Raw genomic sequence first — 14,916 nt, forward strand, 5'->3', positions numbered from 1 at the left:
CCCGGCCCAGCCATGGCCCCCAGGGCCACCAAGCTGGAGCCAGAACAGGAGGTGTAGGGCTGGGTGTGCAACCAGACACAACACAGACCCCGCTGCCCTGCTTGAGCCTTGGCTGTCGTCTTGTCCCATTCTGGGACCTTGGGGGTGGGGTGGGGAGGGCAGCGAGAGTGCCTGACCAGAGAAAAGAGGGTGACAGGGAGGTACGGCAGTCTTCTCCAGAGGAGAACCCACCCATTCCCTTGGGAGCAGAGAGGGAGAGGAGGGGAGGGGAGCTTTCCTGGTGACCTCAGCAGGGGAAGCATGCAAGGGACCCGAGGCCCTTTGCGAGAGCAGACACAGCAGAGGGAGAGGTAGGCTGTGTGTCGGGGGATGCTTTCTGAAGGGAACCACATGATACATCTAAGGGAACAGGGAGTCAGGGATGGTCAGGGGGTGGGGGGCTGAGCCTGCAAGAATCTGAACTCTCAAGCGTCTGGGGGTGGAGCAGCAGGGCCTCCCAGACCCAGAACCGAGGGCTTTTCACTGAATTTTATGTATTTTGGGTGTTACCGGGTGGCTCCTTCCCGCAGCTCAGTGAGGCTCAGACACATTTTTGTCATTCCTGAGTCTGGGCCTCTGCTTTGCGGCCTGGACAGACAGACAGGATGGCTTGGACTGCCGGGGGAGGGGAAGGGTCTCCCCCTCCATCCTGAGTCAATATTGACTCAGCAGGACATCAGCCTGACCAGTGACCTCCCTACCATCTTTTCCTTTCCCTGCAAGTAAAATTCAGACCCCCTGAATGCCTCCAGAGGTCAGCATATCTTTCACCAGAACTTTGGAAGCCTTCCCCACCTACCCCACAACATACACACATGGCTTACGCACAGCAAGAGCAAAAGCTCTCAGTGCCTGACCCATTCCCCACACCTTTCTCCAGTTCTCAGGTCAGGAGGAAGTTCTGCCAGAAGTCTAACCTCCGTCCTTCTTTCTGAAATATCTGCTTTCCCCCTTTTACACAACCCACAAAGGGTATCAAGTTCCCTTCTTCCAGAAACACTCTCCAAAATCCATCCCCAAAATTAGTGGAGGGGGAAGAAGAGAGAGGAACTTGGAGGAAAGCGGAGGGAGAACTTTCACTGCCAAACTGGATATTCTAAGTCTGGCCTGGGAGGGGAAAATAACTCCAAAATGGCGAGCACGAGGAGAGACTTCTGCTCCGAAGTAGATTTCAGGAGACCAAGAGGCCTGGATGGAGGCGGATGAGACAGTCAGAAACAAAGCAAGAGACAGAGACCGAGAGAGACAGGACAGAGAACGCCACGAAGGATAAGAGATGAATCAGGAGGATGAGAGACAGAGGTTCTGTGAGGCCAAGGCAGCACACACCAATGATAGATAGACAGAGGCAAAAAAACCAGGAAGGGGGTCTCAGCCCAGAGGTTGCCAAGATAATGGCACAGTTGTCTTGGGATGAACCCGGAGAGTAACGACATTCCTGAGACTCAGGGTGGGGGACTTAGGCAGACAGAGTCCCTGACCTAGTAGTGTCTGACCCAAGGGAGACTCAGAGCAGGGGCCACTGCCTCCCACAGACTTGGAAGGGCTGGGAGGAAGGAGTACTGGGGCCAGGGAAGCCAAGGCCTCAGAGAGATTCTCATCTCCCACGGGAGTGCAAGAGGGACAAATGTCTGCCCCCACAGGCCCTCACCTCTTTCCCAGGGAGGTTTTACACTGGGGCCTGGGGCCACTGCACCGGAAACAATCCGGAGCCAACTGCTTCCTTCTCCAAACAATGCAGGATCCTGCTAACTGGGCTGAAATCTGGAACTGAACACAGGGGCGAGGATCTAGGTTCTCCAAACACTCATACCCAGCACCCAGCTCCACTAGGGTCAGGGACCCTTGCATGGTCCCACTCAACTGCACCCAGATTCCCCAATAGCGATAAGCAACCCCTACCCCACCGTCCGGAGCTGGGGGGCTTGAATGCTGGAAAGCCCACGGAGTGGTGGTGGTGGGAGACCCTGAGACAAGACTCCTGAGGGCAATAAGCCTTAGGCTTGGGTGATATACAAAGGCTGAGACTACAGCAGGAGGAAAGAAAGCTAGATTCAATAAGGAATGGTTTGCCAAAGGTAAGGAGGGAGGTTTTCAAGAGTTGGGGAGACTTGGATAGGATCTGGCTCCGGCCAGGGCCCACACTGACATCCTTAAGTGGCCCAGTAATGGGGAGTGGTTGGGGGCAAAAAAATACAGAGAAAGTGGAGGAAAGGGGAGCAAGACTGGGAGAAAAGGAAGTCTTGAGAAGCAGCCTCAAATATCCAAATATCCCTCCAATCCCCAGATCAATGCTCCTGCTTTGAAAGACGAGGGTGGGAAGGTGTTCAGGGTTCTGAGACTGACCAAGGGAGGAAGGAGTTTGAAATCGCCTATCAGAGAGCCAGGAGGCAAACACATCAGCCTCAAAACCTGCTTCAACTGTCCAGTTTGTCTGATAACTGGTCATACGCTGGCTCAAGGAGGTGTGTGGAGAGGCGCCGGAGAGAGGGAGGCAGTCACCCCCCCATCCCACAGCCGTATCTGCCTGGGGCTGCCCTCCCCACTACTAATGTGCCTAACCTCAGCAGGAACTTCAGTAACCCCTCTCCCCATTCCCCAATCCCGTCTGTTTCCCCATCCTCCCAGGTAGCAAGTACACCCTTCTGTCTACTAGCAGGGAGTGACATTGCTCCCCAAAGAGAAGGGGACTCTGGGGGCTGGGTTCACGCACAGCAGAGAAGGCAGAAGCAGTGGAGAGGCCCCTAGGGCTGCTCCCCTGGAGGGGAAGCAGCAAGGCCTGTCATAGCAGCAGGAAGGAGGTTAGACACTGAGTCAGGTAAACTGGAGCCAGGAAGTGCCCTTCTCGGAAAGGGAAGGAGAAAGTTGTGTGTCTGTTGGCCTGGGGCATGAGGGCAGCAGTGGGGACACAGGAATCCCTAGGCTGCCCTGGCCCACGATGGCCCTCCAGGCCTGCACAGTGCCCCCTTCCCACCCCCCAGAATAGGAAAGAACTGATGATTTGTATCCCCATTCCTAAGGTAGGAACAGTTATGTGTGTTTGGGGAGGGGTCCTCTCCCTGAAATGTTGGTTAGAGTTTGGTTTGAGCTGGGGTTACAGCTGTGGACTCGGTGGAAACATAAGAAAGGGTAGGGAGGCAGTTAAACAGAACATGTCCAGTCTCCCTCTTGGACTCACCACCAACCAACTTGGTGAGGCAAACAGAACCACTTTAGAACCCAGGCGTCAAGCTACCTGGGGCCTTTTCTGCTCTCCACAGAGACACCCCACCTCCCCAGTCTTGCTTCTAACTCCAACCACCTTCCATCATGGGGCTCTTGATGGGTCACTCTTTCTCTCTTTAAATTTTTTCTATCCCTCTCAGAATTTGGGGTTGCACCCAAATCCCTCTGCCTCAGTTTCCCCTCCTACTACACAGGGCTGAGAACAAGAGGAAACTACAAGCATAAGGGGAAGTTACGGGCACGGGCTGGTCTGAAGGATACTCAGGGCAGAGCCTCTTTCCTCCTTTTGGGAAGATAAGTGAGGTAGTCGCAGGGTGGGTGGGAGGGTTAGGAAGATGGAGTACCCACGATGGCATAATTGAAGACCACTGAACACACTGTCTTTCTGGGCACAGCTACTCCCTGGTCCCCTAACCTCCCTCCCCCAACTGAAGCTAGTTGAGGGAGGGGAGGAGAGAGATATAATCTGGTCTCAGAGAAAAACTTTTCCAATCCCAACCTGGCAAAATTTAGAAGCTGGAGGAGGGGTGCATGACGGTATTGGGCCCGGATTTACCCCCCCCCCCAAGAGAAGGGATGAGATCCACCCCTTCTCAAACCAGCCCATCCCAAGCCCATATTCCCAGCTAAAAGCTTGAGCAAGACTTGAACCAGTGACTCACAAGTAAGAGAAAAAAGAGCTGACATAAAAACGGGCAAGGAGGCACCCATTTCTGCAGAAGGACACAGTTCTAGCCCAAGCCTAAAGCTGCAGTAGACAAGGTGTGCTGTCTGTATGGGGGGAGGAGGGGAAACGGTGGAGAGAAATAAACACATCTACCAAAGGAGCAGGGAATTAGGGGGTGGGGGCATTGTTATAACCCCCATCCAACCTCCAGCTCTCCTTCCAGTCCCAACTGTGATCAAGCCAGAAGTCAAGGAGAAAGCAGCCTTCCTCCACCCTCCCACCTCAGCATTCCAGGCCATTCTCCAGTCCCCTTCCCCAATGATGACATCTGACGTTTTTCATCTCAAAGCTCCCAGGAATTAAGAAGGAAAATTCAAAGTCAATAGCTTTGCCCTCACCCCCTACACCCCACAACACAGCACTTTCCAGGCTACTGACAGAGGCCCTGAGAGGGGGAAGAGCCCATTTCGGAACCCAGGCAGGCAGCCCGCTGGATCCTGGACCCAGGCCTCCAAGCCGGTCTCCAAGGGCCCAGATTCCACACCCAAGCAGGGGGCCCTCCCGTGGCCCTCCCTCTCCCCACCCACAGCCTTCCCCCGCCTGCCTGCCCTCTGCCCAGCAGGGCACCCCTGACCCGGCTCCCCCTTCCAGATTCATAGGCCACTGCGAAAGGACCCCCGCCCCCTTTTGCAGTCAGTACGTTGCAAATCCGGATTCCTTTACAATTCAGATGGGGGGTTGGGGGGTAGAGGATGTAGGGGCAGCAGAGGCCCTCCCCGATCAGAGGTAGGAAGAGAAGGCCTCTAGATCCCAAGATAAGAAAAATGGGGCTCCCTCTTCTCCCTTCGCAAGCCTCTGGTCTTTGTTTGGGCTGGGGGGTCCCGGAAGCATCATTTGCCCAGGGCCCCCATCCACCAAATCAGACCCCCATCCCCGCCCCCAGTCGGGCCGCTGCTGTGTCAGCTGGACTGGGATAACAAAAGGCACCCCCTCCCGCGTCTCCCTTCCCCATCCGAACGCAGGAGTGGGGGCTGGGAAGTGGGTGTCCCTAGGGGTCCAAGGGGGCCGCGGAATCTCACTCACCGTCGACAGCGGCCGCGGCCGCGACCAGAGCTGAGAGCAGGGGCAGCAACAGCAGCAGCGGTGGGGTCAGCATGGTGTGGGCTGATGCAAGCAGCAGCCCCCTCCCCTCTGGTCCTGTTACTTCTCGCCGTCGCCCCCCCAATTGGGGGGGCCCCCCTTTTTCCTCCTCCCCCTCTTCTCCTCCTCTATTCTTATCCTATCCTTCAGCAAAGCGCACCAGGGGCGTGGGTGAAGAGGTAGAGTTCGGGGCCCCTTGAGGAGGGCCTGCAGACAGGGGTGAGCCCCCTGCCCCCAAATCCAAACCTTTCACCCCCTGCTTTTCTCTTCGTTCCTCTTTTCCCCCTCTCGGGGAAAAGCTCACAGCCCCATCTCCGAGCCGCCTCCGGCTGCAAAAATGCACAATTGGGAGGAGGCGGGGTGGGGGGGTGGGGGGCGTGGACCGGGTAGGGGAGCCTTTAGAAGGGGCCTGATGGAGCTTTGGGGGCTCCCCTCGTTTCCGCCTCCTCAGTGCACGGGCCTGGAGCTCGCACCACTGTTCCCCGGACTGAGGTGCAGCGGGGCGGGCTGAGGGGGGGAGAGGGAGGGGACCGGGAGAGGAGGGAGGGAGAGAAGGGGCGGGGAAAGAAAAAAAGGAGGGGGGTAGAAAGAGCTACGCGGCAATCCTGGAAGTGCGCATGCGCCGATTTGGCGCGCTGCCCTGGGGAGGGGGAGTCAAAGCAGCAAGATTTGGAGCTCTGGCAAGCGGTCGGAGATCCGGGGTCCCGGGGCCCCGCTGTCGGGTTTCGGGCCTGGAGCGTCCTCTCCCCTGACTGGGCCTTTCTCCCTTGAGCTCCAGAGAGCTGATGGGGTGAGGATTGGGCAGGGGGCGAGGAGAGCTGAGCGGCTTCTCTTTGAAACTTGGTGTCATGCCCTAGAATTTCAGGCTCTGTCTGGGGCTCCAAGACCTGGAGATCTGGGCCGAAGCCTGATTTCCTCTGGGAACCCTGACTGTGCCTCCCCAGCCTGGGGTGGGGGCGGGGACTGCCAGTCCGCGGGGAAGATACGGGGAAAGGCTGAGCTTTGATTTAGAGACTTTGTAGAACCGGGACCTGGATTGGGGCCTGCGGCGGAGGGGGGCGGGGTGGGGGAGGGGCCGAGAAGGCCCGCCCCCACCTTGCTCTCGGGCTTGGAGTAAACAGGGACACCCGCGGGGACACGCCGGAGCTTGTCCGCCCGCCTAGGGTTTGGGGATGGAGCCCACCTTAGTACCCGCCCCGCCCTGCTCGCCTGGCATCGGGCGCGGGAGGGGCAGGCCCTGGTTTGGAGGGAGGTGAGTCACCAGCGGGTGGGGTTGAGGAAGGGCCACCCTCTTCTTCTTACCAAGAGGTCGGGGCTCATTTATTTTCCTGTTTGGTGTTTTGGTTTTTTATATCTTCTGACTGGCTTCCCACCAAGTCAGGGTTTTAGATTCCGAGCAATAGAGATTTGGAATAAGATGAGGGACTCAAGACCTCTGTTTCCAGGCCTCGAGTTCTAAGGTGTCTGCTGAGTGCTGGACCTTTGTCCCCATAAGGGAATGCTGCTTTGAATCCACAGGGCGCTGGGGGTTCCCAGAACCCAGCGAATGTGCTTCTGGCCACTGCCTCCTTCTGGGTGGTGTTTTAAGGCTGTACCATGGGTGTCTGACTTTCTGGTGTTGGGAAATCAGAGTTCAGGGAGACAGCAAGCAACGCTGCCTGCCAGAATTGACATTAGAGGTGAGGGAGGGTTGCACCACCCTTCTCCCTTTTAAAATTCTAGTCAAGGAAGGGCCCCAATCCTCACTCCAGCCTGGCCCTGGCAGAAAGCAGAGCAGCGTGGAGGACTTGTCTGTTGATGGCAATGAGAGCAAGAGAGGAATCCAGAAGCGCTAGACCTTTCCTCCAAACCAGAGCGTCCTCAGAGCTCGCTTTGCTCAGGGCCAGGGCCACCTGCGTTTAGTCTCCCAGGCTAGAAACCTCAGACTTTTTGCCAACTCGTCTTCTGGGCCTTTCTCTCCTGTATCCAATCTTGCAAGCCTGTGCTCAAGGTTTGTAATTTTTCCCTTTGAAATAGAGCTCAGATTTCCTTCATTTTCACTGCCAGAGCATTTCTCTGGGCCCAGTGGGGTCCTATTCATCCTTTCATCCAGACCTCACCGGTTAACACAGTGCAGGACACACAGGCAGGGGCTCACTAAATGTTTTTAATGAATGCCTACTAAGTTCCTTCCTCTCCCAGGACCCCTGCCCATATTGTCATCCAAGTGAAATCAGATTGAAACAGACTTCAGGCAGCTTTGAAAGGAAACAGCTAGCTGGAGTGAGCTCACGTAGCCTGACAGGGTTGGGAGGGGCTGTCCCATTCGTCTCCCCGTTACACAGGTGGGTCTGCCTCAAACTGCTCTCCCTGTGTCTCTTCCTGGCTGGCAAACCTCTACTGGGTGTCTACAGACAGTGGAGTCAAATGTGAACTCTTCTCCCAGTCCTGGCCTTCCAATATCTGGCCTCACTCAGCATATCGACACTTCTCACTCTGTATTTATTTTTATTAACTTTACATTGTAAAAAATGGTAATATTTAGTGGTTGAAAAACTCAGAGTAGAGGAAGGTACAAGGTGAAAAGTAAAGTTGCCACTCTCTACACTCCCATTCTTCAGTCCCACCCTCAGAATAACCACTACTAAGAGTTCCTGGGGTCTCCTTCCAAGAGGTTATTGGGTTTTTTTTTTTAATGACAAACAAATATAAATAAACATCTTTTAAAACCACGAATGAGCTCATACAGTATATATTGTTCCATAACTTGCTTTTTTCAACGAACTCCTCTTGATCCCTTTCCACATTGTACACACACATCTGGCTCACTCTTTTTGCTGGCTACTTGGAATCTCCTTGCCTGGATAGTCCACAGTCTCCTGGGATTATTGGGCCCTTGGGTTATTTCTTACAGTGTGTGAAGCGCTGAGGTTGTCTCTATAAGACTAGAGAATGCACACTTCTACCTGAGCCTCTAACTGCACTCTTCTCTCCGCCTCCTCCTCCCCTCACCACCGAGGCTCTCCTGTTATTCTCACTCTGCCCATCTCTTCTCTCCCAAACTTGCCCTCAAGATAGTCTCAGTACTTAGAATTTAGCACTTAACTTCGTGGGTTCTGTGTCCACCATCAGACCACAAACTCCTTAAGGGCAGGGGTCATGTCAGCAGGGATCATGTCTTTTACTTCTTTGTATCCACCCAGTGTTAGGACCTCTTGACTGCTTCGTGGGGAAGCTGACAGGAGTGTTAGGACTAGGCATGCCTGTGCTGGCAGAGGAGACAATCAGGATGTGACTGTAAGCATCTTTGTATTTCTCCTGTAGTCCCCATATGCAATCCCTCTCTGCCTCAGCTTCTCTTTTTCCCTACTTCTATTCTTTTATTTATTTAGTTTTTTGGAGGGGTGGGGAGAGGTAATTAATTTACTTATTTATTTATAACAGAGGTACTGGGGGTTGAACTCAGAACCTCGTGCATGCTGGGCACACACTCTACCACTGAGCTATACCCTCCCCCCTCCCTACTTCTATTCTTAAGAAGCTTTTTCCATCTTCAAATGCTTGGGGTGGAATTATAACGAAAAAGTGGGAAGTCAAAGAGGAATTCTTGGCGGTCTGTGATCAGGATAACAAGAATGATGACAGTAGGCAAAGAAATTGGTGGAGGAAAGGATATCACCTTTTTCTGGCTCTCCCAGCAAATGATTAAACTTCTCCCTTTCCTGTGTGAATCTAACAGGCACTGAGATGGGGCATTAAGGGAGCAGCTCTGGGACTGAATGTCAGGCCAGAGACTGACACCACCTAGCGGTCAGCTAAAGAAGTGTTTGTAGGAAGCGTGTCTCTGAAGGGCCTGGTGGAAGGCGGGAGGAGAACCAAGATTTATTGAGTGCTTACCATGTGGCAAGTCCATGCAGTGGATTTTAAATGGATTCGCTCATGTAAGTCTTATAACCATCCTGTGGCATAGGTGTAATTTCAAGTTAGCAGATATGGAATTAGAGGCTCAGAAGGACTGAGGAATCTGCCCCAAATCACAGTGCAAATTGGAGCCCAGTTTTCATTCATCTAATAAGCATTTATTAGGTACCTCATACGTGCCAGGTACACTGGTAGGCACTAGGGACATGAGATGGAAACACACAGTCTCAGCCTTCAAAACGTGTACCGGTTAGTGGAGTTGTGCAACAAGATGACTGACAATTACAACTAAGTACCTTAATGCCTATGATAATGGTACACGGCGCAGAGGGCCATGGGAACCAGGGCAGGATACCTGTTCCAGGAAGGAGGGTCAAAGCAGGGCGGGGTGGAAGATTCCAGGCTTCGTACTGAAAGAGAGGAAGGAGATGACAAATAATGCCGGGAGGAAAGTGCGTGTTAGGCTGGAGGACAGGAAAAGGTGTTGAGGCATGAAGTTGAAAACGTTTGGGGAACAGCAAATACCATGTGGGTGAAGTTTAAGGTATTTATAGGGGAGGATAATGGATGAAGTATCAGGATGCCTAATCACAAAGGGTGATTTTAGCTTAACTAAGGATTTAGAATTGTTTTCTAGAAGTAGTGGGAAGCTAAGTAAGAAATTGATGAAGTCTTTGATGTACCTGCTATTGAGCTGAAGAGAAAGAGGATTCCAGACTAAGGAGGCAGGATCAAGTATACTAATTCGTTTATCATGTTGGCCTAGGGGATAGTGACAGGAAAACTGGCTCTAGAAACTGTGGCTCACATTAGAATGGTCTCAAGGTCTCAAATTTTGGTGGCACATTAAAATCACCTGGGGAGTTTTTAAAAATCCCAATGCTAATAAAAGGTGAAACTCCCAGAGTTGGAGGACTTCTGTACTTGACATCAAGACTTTAAAGCTTCAGTAGGCAAGACACTATTATACTGGCATACGAATTGATAAACAGATCCATGGAACAGAACAGAGGACCAGGAATAGATTCATACCTAAAGGGCATTTAATTTTGACACAGATGTCAAATCAAACCACTGGGGAAAGGAGTATCTTTTCAACAAACGGTGCTGGAGGAACCGAATATCCAGATGGGAGAAACTGAACTGTGAGTCCTACCTCACACCATAAGCAGAAATTAATTCAAGATGGACCATAGGCCTAAGCCATACAAGCTGAAATCATAAAGCTTTTGGGTGAAAACAAGGAATAGCTTCACGACTTGAAGGTAGGCAAAATTTTTTTATGTCATAAGAAGCCATAACCATAAAAGAAAAAAATTTGATAAAAGAAATATCAGTATTAAAAATTTTTGCTCATCAAAAGACACCATTAAGAAAATAATAAGTAAGGCAAAAAGCTAAGCAAATTATTGATCTGACAAAGCACTGGTATCCAGAATATATTTAAAAATTTCCTATAACACAGCAATAAAAAGACACTGCATTTTAAAAAAATGAACAAAAGATTTGAACAGATACATCACAAAAGAAGCTATGTGAATGGCAAATAAGCACATGGAAAGTGTTTAATATCTTTAGCCTTCAAGAAAATGCAAATTGAAATCACTATGAGATAATCCTCCGTACTCACCAAAACGGTCAAATTTTTGAAACTGACAGTACCAAATGCTAGTGAGAATGTAGAGCCACTGGAACTCTCATACAGTGCTGGGAATGTAAAGTGTGCTATTAGTTTGGAACAAGGTGTAGCAATTTCTTATATAACTAAGCACATGCCTACCCAGTGACCTAGCAATTATGCTTCAAGTTATTTATTCAAGAGAAATGAAATATGAAAACAAACATATGCATGTTCATGTATGACTGAAGCATTGTGCTGTACACTAGAAATTGACACAACATTGTAAACTGACCATACTTCACTTAAAAAAAAAGAGAAATGAAAACGTATGCTCACAGAAAGATTTGAAGAAGAATGTTCAATGCAGTTTTCTTCATACTAACCAAAAACCAGCTATGGCCCAGGCATCTATCATTTTAAAAAAGGGGGATAAGTAAAACTACGGTTCATCTCTACAGCGGGATACTACTTAGCAATAAAAATGGACACTCTGTGGACATACAGCAACACAGATGAATCTCAAGCCATGGTGAGTAAAAGAAGCCAGACTTATAAGTATATCCTGTTTTATTCCATCTATGTGAATTCCAGAGCAGACAAAACAAAACTACCACGGCAAAAAACAGGACAGTGGCTCCCCAAGAGGGTGGGCTAAGGATAATGACCTGCATCTTAGTGGGGGTGCGGATGTCATACAGTGACCAAGTAGTGGGGAAGGAGCTGAGCCCAGGTGGCCTGGCCCCAGATGTCATGTTTTGTTTTGTTTTGTTTTTGGTAATTAAGTAATTAGGTCTATTTATTCTTGGAGGAGGTACTGGGGATTGAACCCAGGACCTCATGCATGCTAAGCATGTGCTTGACCACTGAGCTATGCCCTCCCCACTAGAGGCCATAGTTTTAACCACCAGAGTACATTGCTTTGCCCTGGGATGCCTTGGGTGTGGACGAGGTTACACAGTAAGTGTAGCCTGTGGTGACAGGAGTCTGAGAAGGAGCACCCAGGCAGGCAGGAGGAAGGCCGGGAGAGAGGAACCATAAAGTCCACGGGGGGAAGAGCAGTGCTGAATACAGCTGAGCCACCAGTGAGAGAAGGACAGGGGCAGGCCATCATTCTCGGCACCTAGGAGGGCATGTGTGACATGGGCCAGAACAGTTTCATTGGACTGATGGGAGCAGTAGCCGGCTGGCAGTGTACTGGCAAGATGAGGAAGGGAAGACAGAGAATGTGTATAACTTTCCCAAGAAGCTTGACTGCACAAGGGAAGAGAGAGAGGGGCGAGACAGTAATTAGAGGGCTAGTTAGGGAGCTGGAATTTCCTTCCAGAGGCTCAGTCCTGACCACAGCTGGCTCCATCCAGAGATGCCTGACTTCGCCCACCCACCAGGGCTGCTACTTGTCCTTCCATGAGGTGAAGGTCTGTTGGCCACAGTCAACCTCTGACAGCCGCAGGGCTTCGTTTGCAACCTTGAGATCAGCTGACTGTGCCATTGCTCACATCCTGTCATCCTTGGCAGGCCTCAGTGAGCATCCACCCTTCTCCACTCAGCAGAGTGCTTCCTCTTCCTGACCACCCTTGCACTACTCCCCATGCCCTGCTTTGCACAAGGCCCCGGGCCACCCTTGGCTCAGATTATCCTTGCCCCTCTGCTTGTCTGAAACATGGCTCTTCCCTGAGGACGCTTGTCCTTCAAAGAGACACCATTTATTCTCCCAAGTGCACAAGAAGGTGGTGATGGGGGCACGGGCAGTCAGCCTGCTCTGTACTCTCCATTTCTTATAGTTAGTGTGGCTCCACCGGAGTCTCAGTTAGGGATGCATCTAGCAGCAAGTGACAAGAAGACCCAGTCAAAGTAGACTGAACAAAGAGTTCTAAAACAGACCCAGGGCTGGATGATTCATCAAGAGTTTCCTACCCCTTCACACTGCTGCTCTATCCTCAGTGGTTGAGGATCTCTTTCCTCACAGTTGCAACATGGCTGCAGCTGTTCCAGTCATCACGTGTGAACTTGACACTGAAGAAAAACAAAATCTCTCCCAAGGGCCCCCTCAAGTCCTATTGGCCAGGAGAACGGAAATACCATGATTGGCAAGACCAATGAGATTCATCCCCTGAATGCTTGGAAGGGAGACATCTGTCAAAATCTAGACTTTCAGCAAGGGAGAGACATGCGGCTGAGCAGGCATCATCGTGCTTGCCCCGATAGGCATACACATTCCTCTTCCTTTTAAGGACCGGTTATTTCACCTTCCACTGAGATGTGTGGCACACTGCTTAAGGGCAGCAATGCTTATGCCTGCTTAACTGGGCTCAAATCCCAGCTTACTTACTAGCTCTCTGGCGTTGGGCAGATTACTTAAACTTTCCACACTGCAGTTTCCTCATCTGCAAAATGAGGGCTATCAGCACTACCCAAGAGAACTTTCTGTGATGATGGAGATATCCTCGGTCTGTGCCGTTTGCCATATGGGGCTGCTGAGCATTTGAAATGTGGCTAGTGCATATGAGGAACTGCGTTTTTAAATTAAAATTAAATAGCCACATACGGTTAGCGGCTATCGTATTGGGCACATAGTTCTATCTCATAGTATTATTGCAGGATAAAATGTACAGGGCTTAGATTTTTTTAAAAGTAGGAACTGAAGTAACATAAACTCTCACTAAATGTTAGTTAGTACTTTTGCTGCCATCTTCTGCTGTCCTGGTCATCTGCCCACACTCCTTGAAGAAAGGCTCCGGCACCTGACTCACCGTCTCCCTGTCCACCTCAGGGCTTCAGCAGACCCAGGTGGCGTCAAAGTTCATGCAGGCGGGCTGGCGGCACCCTGGCCTCATGGTTCTTGTCTTCCTCAACTCCAGTGTCTCACCTCCACGTTGCCGCGGCCACTGACTCCCACAGCCCCAGCCTCTGCCACACCCTCCCAGGAGAGCTAGGTGGCAATCTCACCCCTTGTCTCTGACCACACGTTCCCGCCCTCCCGTCCCTTCTCTCTCTTGCTCCCAGGAAGGCTGGTCTTAACATCTGTTGAGGATTCCAGTTCCTTGTCTATTCTCTCCTTTCCTGCTGGCTCCTCATGTCTGTCCTCCTCTTCTAACCAGCTGCGATTCCCCAACACTTCACTTCTCCTCCACCACGTGGTCTTTCTTCGTTATTACTAGCTTTCTGCGCTGTTCTTCTGGCTTCAGATTTACCCTTTAATCCATCCTCTACACTGCAGCCAGGCTGGTCTCTCTACTAAATTTCATTATATTACTCACCGAAATCCTCTCATGCTCCCCATTGCCAACTACTACCCATTTCCAGGAGGTACCGTGCGCCCACAGTGTCCATGCTGGATCCCCTTCCTGGTTTACCTTTCCTCTTGTTCTTTGCCTGAATAACTCCAATTTTCCCCTTAAGATTCACTTCAGGCATCACCTCCCTGATCTCTCCTACCCCCTACCTAATTTATGTGCCCCTCCTGTGTGCTCCCATGGCACCCTGAACTTCACTGGAACCACAGCCCCAATCATGCTGCTGCATCGCTGTTAACAGATCTGACTCCCCTTCTCAGTTATCAGAGCCTGAGAACAGACACCCAATACATTTTTGTTGAGTTAACTGCACACAGATTGTGGGAAGGTTGATTTTGTATGCTTGCTATCAGTTTGATTTCACTTTTTTTTTTTTAAGTGGAGGGAATTTGAACATGTTCATATGCTGAGGGTAAAGAGCTGTAATAGTTAGAGAACCAGAGGCTGGAGATTCGGAGGACGGAGAGGAAAATTAATGAAACAGGGCCCGAGGAGGCAGAAGGGACGGGCCCTGAGCACAACTGAAGGAACATAATCTTTGGCAGGGGCAGGGACAGAGCCCGCATGAAATGTCACTTGTTAGGGAGCAGGAAACTGTGAGGGTTTCCAGCTGATGGAAAGTCTAATCAAAATGGAGAGTTGGTATCAAGGTGGTTGGAAATTTGCAGAGAATGGCAAAGGCCTGGGAGACAGAGCTGCCTCTTCTGTGAAGTTTCCTTCTATCCCTCAACCCTCCACAAATCCCAGGCTACTGCCCACTGCTCTGAATGTGGCGCCCATTCATCTTGCCTGTAAAACATACTGAGCTCCTGCCATTAACCCTCACCGAGTCTAGTCCCCGTGTAAGAGAGTGTATGTAGAACATTTAGTCCAGTACCAAGTCCACGGTAAACACTCAGTAAATGGTAGACCTTGTGTTCACTAGCAAGAATGAGTATCAGTTTTTTACCTGCACAGCAGCGTTTACAGAATGATAGGTGTGCCGAGCCCCCAGGAGCTTACGTCCTGGTCAGAGAAGGATGTGCCCATAA

At 51.0% G+C, this 14,916-nt stretch overlaps 1 protein-coding gene across 1 annotated transcript in view; it reads right to left on the reverse strand.

Moving 5' to 3' along the window:
* The window catches only part of LRP1 (LDL receptor related protein 1), a 76,863-nt gene extending 71,298 nt beyond the window's left edge, over window positions 1-5,565 (reverse strand). Inside the window, exon 1 of the mRNA XM_006217930.4 lies at window positions 5,015-5,565. Within this exon, the coding sequence (XP_006217992.1) occupies window positions 5,015-5,087 (73 nt within the window). The 5' untranslated portion in view covers window positions 5,088-5,565. The remainder of the gene's footprint in view (window positions 1-5,014) is intronic.
* Window positions 5,566-14,916: the final 9,351 nt, after the last annotated feature.

The sequence above is a fragment of the Vicugna pacos genome, chromosome 12, assembly GCF_048564905.1.
Source record: "Vicugna pacos chromosome 12, VicPac4, whole genome shotgun sequence".
In the NCBI taxonomy this organism is placed as follows: Eukaryota; Metazoa; Chordata; class Mammalia; order Artiodactyla; family Camelidae; genus Vicugna; species Vicugna pacos.